General features: G+C 37.9%; 1 protein-coding gene across 2 annotated transcripts in view; it reads left to right on the forward strand.

Moving 5' to 3' along the window:
- Positions 1-2091: 2091 nt before the first annotated feature.
- The window catches only part of EDNRA (endothelin receptor type A), a 34661-nt gene continuing 24339 nt past the window's right edge, over positions 2092-12413 (forward strand). Inside the window, exons 1-2 of one of the 2 annotated variants that reach the window (XM_069780369.1) lie at positions 2092-2296; positions 5223-5701. In XM_069780369.1, coding sequence (XP_069636470.1) covers positions 5300-5701 — 402 coding nt within the window. In that variant the 5' untranslated portion in view covers positions 2092-2296; positions 5223-5299. Of the gene's footprint in view, positions 2297-4558; positions 4677-5222; positions 5702-12413 lie in introns of those variants that run through there. The other variant, XM_069780374.1, reaches the window with a different exon arrangement.

A 12413-nucleotide genomic window follows, 5' to 3' on the forward strand; every position in this document is an offset into this window, starting at 1 on the left:
ATCACTTTTCTTAGTAGCTGAGGTCAACTGCATTTGCAACTGCAGGTTTTGGATAATTCATACATAACTTCCTTTTTCCCTGTTACTTTCCTGAACACAGTAAAAAAAACCTAGCAGGAACAATTAAATATAACTTCTGAATTTAACTTAGTTTAAGACGAGAATTCAACTCAGTTTTAGACACCTGAAGATTAAAGACAGAACAAAGATCCAACTAATAAATAAACAACAATCATAATAACAAAGAACACAGAACTGAGCAATTCAGTAATTTCTAATAATTAATACTACTTATGTGGGTTGGCAATAATAGAAGCATTCACAGTGGTAATAAAGAGCTCTCTTTTTTCTTATTTTGAAATAGATCTTTAACAGCATTAGTAAATTTGATTATTTCATTTAATAGTAAACACAGTTATGCATGGCAGTTTCTGAATATATGATGTAAACCTTCCAAATTAATGGAATTAGGAATTGGAAGGTCAAACGTGTGTTTGAATGAGATCAGAAATATAAATTTCTTTTTTTTTTTAACAGCTCTAGTTGTTTAGACACAAAGGTCAAATGGTCCTAGGAAAGGAATAGGGTGTTAAGAACATTTAGAGAACATATAAGAGATTTAAGAATTGCATTTGATAAAGCACTCCGTAAAGTGCGCATGATCTTTAAGTACACCCTTTCTAGCTCTTCAATAGTTTTTCCAACACGTTATGATACTGATGATTCTTGACAAGGGTACATCATCTATGACCAAATTGTAAAGAATTTAAAATAACTTTTACTAATATATGGACAGTTTAGTGGCTTATCAGCATTTATTCAGCTTCAGGGCAACTTGAGATTTTGAATTAAACTTTTCTACCTGATTTGCAAACAGTAGGCTTCTTGTGATTCTCAGCCTGAACACTAATGTTCCTTCAAAGATTGTGTGTTTTGACACATCATTTAACTGAGATGATTTTCTAGAAGAAATAAAGTATTGCCATTCCAGTCGATCCAGATGCTGGTTTTTCCTGTTCAAGATTTATGAGATGATTTAAAATAATGTCTACAGAAACATTCTTTTAACTATGCAAAACTCATAAAGTTCAAAGCAATTTCTTACATAATTTAGTGCCAGATATTTCAATTCTGCAGGCCACTAGCATCACATTTTCTATTGTTCTTTTCAGTCTGTTTTTATTCTTTTAGGACCACGTATTTTTATATCATATTTAGGAAGACTGCCTTTTTGTATTCAAAAGAAACCCATATGTGTTTAGAAAATAACTTCTGTGGTACGGCCAGACGGAAACTTGCCATGAAATGAGGATCCTGAAATGATTCAACAAGGGACTCAACATTTCTTGAACTTGCTAGCATGAAGGGATTTTGAAACTGTTTCCAGTACAAGCTGCTGCCTATGATACTGGTATTTTTTCATCATGAGAAAAGGTTAGCTATAAGAGAACTTCCCACTTCTTCTGTGCAAGTTGTTACGTACCGCTCCCTTGACAGAACATTATTAGGAAACACAGGAATGCCAGAAAATGTTACACTTTTATTATCTTCGTAAATGCATTTTTGGTCTTGAAAACTAAGAGGTATTATTAGCAAGGTGTGTCCTGGATGGACCACAGAAATTTTCACGCAGGAGCAGTCACTGTTTTCAGATCCAGCATTTCTTAAGCTCTTACACATCGAGTTTTACTGATTGTCTTGGAACCATATTACAATCCTGGCCAAAGCCGGGGAAGAAGCAAAGCAAAAGCTGTATATTTCATGAGGAGATGGGGTTTTTTTCTTCCCCTGCTCTGCTCAGGGCTCCTATGTCCTCTGGTTCGATCCGACACCCAGCCTTTCCGAGACCCCTGTGTGCTATGAGCAGGCAGCTGCAGTAGTGGATTCCCAAGGCTGCTGCTTAGACGAGTCCAGCAAAGTAGTTGGGCTCAATTTCGGCGAGGAAACGGTTAAAGAGCTCAGTGTTCCCCTGTGCCCGGGAGGCAGCCTTTGTGTTTAACGTTGGCAGGGGCTCAGTTTGGGCTGGAGGTTTGTTTTAATTGGGGGAGGGGGCAGAAGAGAGGGGACGCTCTGACTTCTGCAGTCCGTCTCTTTCTTTTACTGCTTGAGGGGAGGTGGAGATTTGCAATCCCACCCAGTCAGAGGCAGGCGGGAGGATCTGGTAAGACTATCCCAGGAAAAGCCACTCGGAGGCAATTCTCGGCAGCCGCGGCGGCAGCCCCAGCATGAGCCGGAGCCGGAGCCGCAGCCGGAGCCGCAGCCGGAGCCCGGCGGAGGAGGAGGCGGCACGGCGGGGGTGAGTGCGCGGTCCGCTGCCGGCGGAGCCGGGCCGGAGCCCCTGCCCGTTCCCGGGGAGAGCACGGCCCACAGCCGCGGGACACTTTCAGCACTTCTCGATACCGCTCCCGATAACGATTAGGCGACGGCGGTGCACCCTGTGTGTGTGTTTGTGTGCGCGGGTGGGGGGGAGAGAGAGGGAGGGAGGGAGGGAGAGAACAAGAGACAGGCACAAGGCAGCTTGGGATATCGGCTATTAAATAAAGTTTAACAATACATAGACCTTGTCGGATGCTCTGCGTAGGCTGCAGGGGAGGTAGGACTAATGAGTTGCCAAGCGCCCGTTGGAATTGATCTTTTGCTAGTGTTACAAGCAGGGGATGTTTTCTTTCGTGTTAGAGGAAGAAATACACGGCAAACACCCCAAGAGCAAAGCGCGCTCGCTGTCCGTGCTGCAGCCGGAGACGACCGAGAGAAATTCGTCTTGTCGGCAGTATTGCCTTCAGCCCTGGTGAAGTTTATTTGCTCCGGTTGACATCTCAGCTGCCTTTTGGGCAGGTTAACCACTGTTAACGTTTTAGCTCGTCTTTAATACTTCGAACAATGTCATTTCCAGTAGTATGGTCCCTCCTTGCGAATCTCGGCATGGGAATTTTTAGGGCGTGATAGCCCAGGCGAGTTAGGAGTTTTGCTCTCCGCATCTGCGGCTCCTTCTGCGGTGCTGCAGGGGCAGAGGCGCAGCACATGCATGTGCCCTCCAGATTAACACAGTCACCTCCCACGCTCCAGGTATTCACATTACACGTGAAGGAGAATACTAGATTATGTTCTTACGAAAAGTTATTACGGATGCTAGTATGTTACTTATATGAGGCAGCAAACATGTTCTATTCTGTAACAATGGACATACTTTGAAAATACACACAGAGGAATGAAGGGCTGTGCGGAATCCGTAAGAAAATAGCCTTTGAAATCATTATATTAGAATTTTTCTAGTTTTCCCTCATAATGAAATGTTTCTTCTGGGAGAGGGAAGAGAGAGATGGTAATTGGCAGTTTTGTTCCTAGCTTTGCATGCTGGCTGCCTGATTGTCATGCTACCACCGTGTTCATATAATAGATATATCAACTTTTCACAAGACAACATCATTAAATAAGGAGGATACTAATATAACCACTAAAGAATAGGGCTGTGGGTTCTGTTCATAACTGTATCACATTTACTTGGGCAAGTATGAACTTGGGAAAGTAATTTAAATCAGTGATTCAGTTTTTCCATTTGTAAATTGGGGAAACATAGTCATAGTAAGTAATAAAAGTACTCATACTTGCCTGAAAAGAGTTACAGTCAAATACTTCTGTTGTTTCTGATGTGATTTAGAAACCTAATGCGAAAGCATTTACATCATGCAAACTGTTGCTAACTGCCCTGAGATACAGTCATAACCAGCATTCAATAAAGAAGGATTTACTATTTAGTATATGAAACTTTAAAATTGAGTGCATAGGAGCTCATGGTTGGTCAGATCCTCGTCTCAAATACACCAATATAAAAGACTGTAAATGTGGATCCCTGGTCTGTGAGGGATAGCACTCTACATGCCAGAGAGGAATACTCAGGTTAACATTACCTTTGCTGCTGTGTATAGGCGCACACACACTGCTACAGACCACACACAACAGAAGAGGGTAATAGTAGTAAATATTTATACTGTGGCTGCCTCCAGAAGTCCTATCAGTAAATTGTCTCCCACATTCTTTCTCTGGTAAATTTCTGACTTAATAGCCCCATAGGGAATGAAATTAGGATTAATTTATTTAAAAGGATCCTCCCAAACCCTTCATGTGAGTCTCTAGAAATCAGAAAGTTATAAATACTTTACTTTCTACTCTTCTTTTGGCAACACTGCAGAGCACTTAGTCTTGTTTTGCAGATATGAGCCATGTAAAGAAATCTTTATCGTAAATTAACTGAGGCTTCAAGGAAATGAACTTGAATGGCCTCCTTGGTTTCACTGGAGGTGTAGTATCTATACCTCCTGTGGCAGGGAGCCAGCTCTGGTGGTTACACATAGGCAGTCATACTGGGACAGAATGCTATGGTGCTTCCTTTCCTATCTGGAAATGTCATGAATTGTTGCTTAGAATACTAACCTAAGTAGTTTTGATCTTGAAAAGAGCTTAAATTTTTATAATTGGCTTCACTGTGGATAAGTACTGAACATGAGTTGCAATGCCATTCAGGAACCAAACGACACATCAAGTTTGAAGGGCTTTTCCTGGCCAGAGGTCTGCCCTGAGACTATAATAAAGTCTTCCTCCTAATATTGAGGGACTTTGCATCTGGTCCAAAATCTGATTTGAAATACATGTATTTTCAGTCTTCATTTGAAATCCAGGTAATTAGAAAGTCCAAGAAAGATAATATAAATCCTCATTGTTGCTATATATAAAAAATATTCAGGAAATTAATAAATTTACTACCTTTAATTATTAATGCAGTGCTGTTACCTTTTTCAAAGAAAAAAAAAATAACCTTTTATTTTAGCTAAAATATCATTTAGCAGTCTCCAAAGCCTCTCTCTGCTGGTTTACTTTTCTTGCAAGACTATATTTTAAAACAGAACTTAATCTACGGTATTTTTCCTGTTCATACACAAATTCTGTCTCAAACGAACAGGGTTTTGTGGGATGTCATTTGTATAAGCCATCAATTACTTATGGAATTTTTTTGTGTGTTTGCCTTTTGTCAGACAGTTAATGTGGGTAATCTAGATTTCAGAGTAGCACAGTGATTCTAAACAGGTATTTATACATATGTGCTGTAGAGACAGTACATTCAAATACCCTTCCTAAGTGAGAAACGGGGTGTGTTAGTCTACCTGTCATATTGATTCTGTGTTTCTTTCTTCTTTTTTGTTTTTGCTTACTGTTTCTCCCTGCAGGTGAAGAATTGAGAATTATCTCACTGAAATACTGAAAAACCCCTGTCTCACTGAATTTCCTCTTTGGGGACTTCAGGATGGAAGCCTCGTGTTTAAGAGTTTGCTTGCTGCTGATGATTGCAGGATTTGTCCTCAGTGACAGCTCTGACAGATATGCTGCCAATCGGAGTGACTTGGGAAACTACTTTTCCACTTTCTCAGGGATCGAATCCAGCATACTCCTCACCACCAGACAGCCCCTGGTGTCCAACCAAACTGTCAAATGCTCCCAGCAGACTAAGATTGCTGAAACTTTTAAATACATTAACACGGTGGTATCTTGTGCTATTTTCATCGTTGGAATGGTTGGGAATGCAACTCTGCTGAGGATCATTTACCAGAACAAGTGTATGAGGAATGGCCCAAATGCACTGATAGCCAGTCTGGCACTAGGAGACCTTATCTATATTGTCATTGATATTCCTATCATTGTGTACAAGGTAGGAGGCAACAACAATACATTCTAATTGCAGTTTCCTTACAAGTATGCTGTCTGTTCTCTACGGTTACTCCTTTGTCTAAGTAGTGCTCTTTTTTCAATGAATAGTCTGCTTAAGATAAAATGCAACTCCTTTTTGTCCTACAACAAAACCCTTGCTCTCAGGTCTCATCTCCATAAAGAAAAAGTGCATCTCCTTTCAAAGATGCTATAGGTTATCATTTGGTTAGCTCTTAACCAAAGCGTGGCCTTGGGCATTTTACAGGAACCCTTCATTTATTACAGCTACTATAGCTAGCAAAAGAATTTATGAGGGAAGACTTTTTATAAAGTGTTCTCCTCCTTGATGGACTTACAGCATTGGACTAGTTGCTATTTTTGGAATATCCTATCCTTACTTTATGTTTTTACAGAAAATACTCTCTGTGATCTGCAGGCTTCATGTTATGACTTTGCGGAGAGAGATTACGTCAATTAAGTTGAGGGTTAAGGTTTTAATTTAATATTAATTAATAGCAGATTCTCAAAATTATTCCAGAGTTAGTAAAATTAATTATATCACAGAACATTTTTGAAATGTTAGTTTCATCTGCAATTCTCAAAGTATAGAAAGTATCCTCAGCAATTCTTTAATCTGGCATAAAGTTATCCTGCCCCACTTTTTTATTTTCCATTTTAATTAAACAAAGCCATAAAGCAGTGCTTTTTCTGATGTAATATGTGTTTACTAATGTAACTTGCACGATTCCAGGACAGGCTTGAATGAACAGAACTGAGTTCTTTTTTAATATATCTTGCTGATATTAACTTATCTTAGAAAATCATCAAAGAATTTTGTAAGCTTCTGTCTACATCTTTATGGATTGTATACAGGTGCATAGCTGATAGGGTATTATAATTTTTCTTTCTTTTCTCAGTAAAAAATTAACGTGTTTCTGTCAGTAAATAAAACACTAAGTAATATAATGAAAAAAACCCATTCCTCATAATTTTGGCCCTTAAAGATTCTAGAGACTTTAGTTTTATTTACATGTGTTTTAAACAAAACATTTTAATCCATAACTTTATAATAACTAGTGTCCTATGGTTTCAAACTGGATTTTAAAATTAAAGAGACAGTGAATCAAAAAGATGTGGTTTGTATCTATAGAACCTTTGACATCATAACTATTGAGCTCCGTTATAAGGCAGGTATTGATAGGACAAGATCATAAAAATTTGAATTCATTAATGGATTAAAAATATGTATATGTGCATACATTACATTTGTACAGAGGCATATTATCTATGGTAGAATGCGGTACCTGGTTCTGATCTTCCAGCAGTATAAATTACAGATAAGTCTTTTAACTTTATCTGGTTTTAATAGAATATGAATTTGAAACTAGGATAAAGACTGTTAATAATAATGCATGTGATTTAATGGAAATACTAATTTCCACTTTTAAATATTCCACCTGGAAAATTAAATTATCAACTTGTTGATAAAATAGCAGTTATCTGTAGAGTATTTTGGATTAACAAACTGATGAGAAAGATTAGCCTCTGTCTGATTTGAGATTCACCTGTCTTCCACAGCTGTGTGGATGCCTAATGGGACATGGATTTGGGGTTCTGCATGTTTTCATTATTTTTAGCAAACAGGACTTGTAGCCTGGACTGCATCTCCCATGATGCATTACAGTTGCCTCCCTGCTAAATTATCCTGATGTCTTTATGGATAATTGCTAAGGCAGTGTTCTTACTTCTCGTGGTATTTCTGATAGAAATGTTAAAGAAAAATGGCATGTGTTTTTTTCAGACCTGAGTTTGGGAAAGAACAGGTATTTTTATTACACATTTTTTCTAACCTTTCAAGAGTTCTGCTGCTTCTTCACAAAGAAGAATGGAAATCTGGAGTTAATTTTGCCTTTCAGAATTGCCTTTAGATGGTCTTTTGAAAATTCTTTAGAAGTTTAGTTAAAAATAACAAACAATATTTTTTACATTCCCTTTATTACTTTGCAATGCGTTTTTTCTATTAATTTTCTGACACTTCTTTGGCATTCTGTAGGTTCACTTGCCTTGCTATATCTTATACGATGAGCTGAACTGTGGTCCTGAATACCTCTGTACAAATGAAATTACCTTAGCCTATATGAAAATTTATTTCTGTACTGCAGAGAAGTATTTGATAAATAAAGGCTGTGAATGAAACTGCAGCCCATTGACATCAATGAAAGTTAATTCCCACATGTAAGAAGGCAGAATTAAAATCGCATTTACAAGTATAATTCTAGCATTTAGTAATTTTTTGAGTGCTTGAACCTCCAGAATAAATTACTTAAAAATTACCATATACAACCATCTTGTCATGTAAGGTTAGCTGCATGTATTCTGCATACAGGGAAGCATTTATAGCATTTATAAGTGAGTTCTAGTGCTTCTGATAAGAAATACTATTATTATTTTTAGTCCATTTTTCATATAAACCATTCAGTAATATGTCTGCTTACTTTAGGACCTGATTTTAACGTTTGTTAAATGGCATTCCTGTTTGTATCACTAGGGATCCTAAAATCTGTGGCACCGTTTAGCTCCTCTTGTTGAGTGACAGTATCAGGGTGGCCACTGGAAATATCACAGCTTGAAAGTGGAAGTGATAGTCTTTCAAGGAAGAAAATTAGCATGGTTTTTTTTTTGTTTTAAAGTTTAAATTTTGAAGTAGTTCTGAACTTTATTTTAAAGATTCTTTTAGCTTCAGAGTTAGCCTCATGTTGAATCATGTATTAGTACCCTATAAAAACAAATGGTGTCGAACACTTAATACCTTATAGGTCAGATCTTCATTTTTAGGAGGACAAAACAGCTCTGAAATCAGAATTAGAGTAAACAAGCATTCATCTGCATATTAAAATAACCAATAGTACAGTATTAGGATGGCCACACTGTATAGAAAAAAATGGGTAATTCTATGTAATTATAATGTAATATCAGAAATGGGTATAATCACTTTCCTGAAACATAAGGTAGCCTTAACTATTTTGAAAATACTTTCAAAAGAGAAGTAGGTAATGTTACTGATATTCAAATCCATTGTACAAATCATTAGAAAGAAGCAGCTGTAAGAGTATAGTAATTGAAAATGTAAGGTCCCAGGAGAATTGAGTCCATCATTCTGTTATGCATTTACACAATTAAAAAAGATGTGATGCCGGGGGGGGGGGGGGAAGAAATTATGTAATTTATGTCAGCTAAAGATATGGTCACAGGTGTTTGACATTTTTATCCTTTCTTCACAGTACAGTAGGTTCAAAAATTCCCCCTTACTTTCTCCAATTACTGTAACTATATAGTAGATTCCCCTTAGCAATTTGTTAAATGGATTGAGATGTGAGTAATATTCACTAGCCTCCTTTGAAGATATTCTGTATGTATTAAAGCCCCATTACACTTAATTACTGCTAGTATATCCACTCATAGTATCAAATCAATATTAAAAATTGTAACAAATTGAGTTTTACAGGAAGGGTGTCAGTTATAAATCCAGCCTTAAGAGACCGAACTAAGACAATTTCCTTTTCAATCATGTTTGCAGCACCTGGGCCCAAATAGTTTCCTCTTTACCCAAAACACCTATCTCAAGACATTCAAGATGTCAAAGCCTAAAGCCTCCAAATCAGTAAGAATGACTTCTTTGTAGTGAAAAGAAGATTGGGAAATACAACTTTCATGTTTTCTGCTGCTGTAGAGGTAGGGTTAAGGCACCGAAGAAGAGACGGGTTTCATACCTCCTTTTCTAGCATCAGATGGCATAGCACATGTAGCTGAAAGTTGCTGCATCACCTGCATTACCCATCACTGCCATGTGTATTTGTAGCAAACAATCTAAGTTTGGATGCAATATATGAAAACTTCTTTAGAGGACTGCTTTCTATAAAGAAACTAGACAGTTTTCTGAGTCTATACACAGGCAGCAGCAGAATATCCATAGCACCGCTATTGCCTTGGCTGTGCTCAAGCTCTGGAAAGTCCTCATGGCTGCTGCTGCTGTCCCTGACTAAAGTTTAGCAGAGCAACAGCAAGAACAACAGGTGCTTTCCACAAAAAAAGCTGTCCATAGATCTTTTCTGAGCTCAGGGAGCTAGAAACACTCTAGGGCAAGACTCTCACCTTTAGAATGGCAAAATTCAGTTTTAACTGTGTGATTGTGAAGTTCTGAGCTCTCTCTGTTTCCATTTTTATGCATTTTAGATAAAAATGTTTAAATGAGTTTTATTTATCGAAAACTGACCTACATAGGATTGACATAAATTATATTGCCTTACATCTTAATATGCTTAACTCCTTAAACCGTTAGTTTATAAAAAAGTAGATGAAGCAAATGAGCCAGCTTTTAACCTGTTTCTTTAAATGTGAATAACAAAACTTTTTCCTAATTATTTTACTGGTATAAAATGAAAGACATCTACCCAGAAAACAAGCAAGAGTGTTCACTGCTCAAACAGCTTAAGAAGATGATGTTTTCTTTAATAAACTAAACTTTTTTTTAGTAAATTGGTGTTCACGCTTACCTTAGTTGCAACAGCATCTATATCTGAGTAGTCCACCTGGAACATTAAGAATCTAAATATAAAAGGTAGCTGGCAGTAAGCAAACATCTTCAGCCATTTTGTCTTCAGTAAAGGAAGACTTAGCTGAGGTATTTCTAGTCATGGACATTTTTCAACATCAGAGCAAATACATAAGTGTTAGACCAATCCCTTCTTAATCACAAATTATTTGGCATATCTGATTACCTTTACTGATGGAATTAATATTATACATAAGCAGGGGTGATAATTAAACACACTGGGACTGATCCTGTAAACTAATAGAGCAAGTGACATCCACAGTAGTTATAGTTTTGTGCCAAAGGAGTGTAAAGCCAAGCCCATAGCACACATAAGTTAAGTCTACTTAGAAAAGAGACACCCCTGCCCTTTAAAAGCAAAATTTGATGTATGTGCAGTGTATATTTCTCAATGAAGTACCAACACCAGTAGGAAAGTCTGAGGCCACTAGTTTAACAACTGCATTCTGGCTTTCACTGAATTCTTATTAGTGACTCCAAGAAGCAACACACTGGTAGCCCAGTGTGATGCAGAAATCCATATAACTTGCTCAGAACATGACCTATTATTTGGGTGTATGGCTCCATGTAGTGATCATACATAAAAGAAATCTAGAGGTAGCACAGGAATTGATCGCTGGGTCCTGAAGGCAGAAGTTACCCAAAATGGAACAGGGAAGGGAAGTCCGTCAGGAATCTGTTCTCTCCATTTACAGATCACAACTTCCTAGCAGAAAGTGTTTAATGTGCATATCAAGATAGGAGTTAAGGAAGAGATTTTATATCCTAGGTCTTAGTTCAAGATCCACTCTGCCTTAAACTAATGGCTGGACTTTGGAGGGGTGGGATATATGTTCAATGCACAGGCAGCCCCTCCCTCATCTTCAGTTTCACATCTGATGCCTGCCTTGCTGTTCTGTGGATTTGTAATACTGTACAGTACCTAGAGACTCTAGGTTTAACAGAATATTTTAGTATGTTCGCTCTCTTTATTTTTCAATCAGCTGAACTCTACAGATAACAAGGAATTGTTTGGATTATGCATATCCAGGGTTTACAAGTTCTGCAGTAATTTCTTAGCAATCCTGTCACTCTCTTTAGTAACACACAAAGGACAACACAGCTGGAAGAATAACAAAAGCAGTATTCTGCCCAGGGATTGAAAAAATTCTTTTCAACAAATCACCATGCACATAAGCACACCTTGCAGCTCATTTCCCTGAGGAAGAGCAGCACAGCTTGAGAAACAGTCTACCTAAAAGGATGGGAAGTTAGCCAACACCATGGAACAACAAAAAAGAAACTAATCCTACTTTGTAAACAGCAAAAATACCACAGCAGAGATGTCTAGAGTTGTTAGGAATGCTTTACCACTAAGTAGATTTTTGTAATAAATATAAACATTTTAACAAGAACGTAAATAGGATTTACTTTTTTTACCAGTTAGTTGAGACAGAATGTTCTGCTTCAAAACAGGGCATTTGTTTTCTTACCTTTCAGGATCTCTTGAAGTATAATCTATTTTATCTTGTGGAAAAACTATACACGCCCTTCCATAGCTGCCTAAGCAGGAGAAAAAGACTGTAGGCATTCATGAAATGGCATGAGACCCTCTGCTATCTCCACCTTTACTCAGATGGAGAAAGATGAGCAAAGTAGCAGAAAAAGCTGTGGTAGGGCAATTCAGAGGAAAAAATGTCTTTGATGGTTCTCATGTGTCCCCACATAACCTTTCTTCTTTCCAGAAGAAAACACAGTCAGTCTTTTACCCACCCAAAGTGGAAAGATGACGGTCTTTGGTTGTAGCAAAATTAGGAATGTATTTCCTGCAAGGAACAGCTGAAGAGATGCAGTGTACATTCTCTACCATGGCAGTACCAGGAATATAAGTATAAGGAAAAACCCAAGTGATACCAGAGTTAGCAGAAGCCCAAACTATCATGTCACCGTGATATACTCAATATTGGTCTTGTGCCCTGCGTTATAAAGGGTAGTCTTGCTCTTTGTTTTCCTCTACTTTTCCTCTGCTCACTGTCCTTCCCAAAGTTAAGGCTTTTCACTCCAGCAGCAGAAAGGGAAGGAATACCTAGAGACAGACTGTGTTCTCTCTCCTTCACCCTTA

Source organism: Haliaeetus albicilla, chromosome 1 (genome assembly GCF_947461875.1).
Source record: "Haliaeetus albicilla chromosome 1, bHalAlb1.1, whole genome shotgun sequence".
NCBI classification, from domain to species: domain Eukaryota; kingdom Metazoa; phylum Chordata; class Aves; order Accipitriformes; family Accipitridae; genus Haliaeetus; species Haliaeetus albicilla.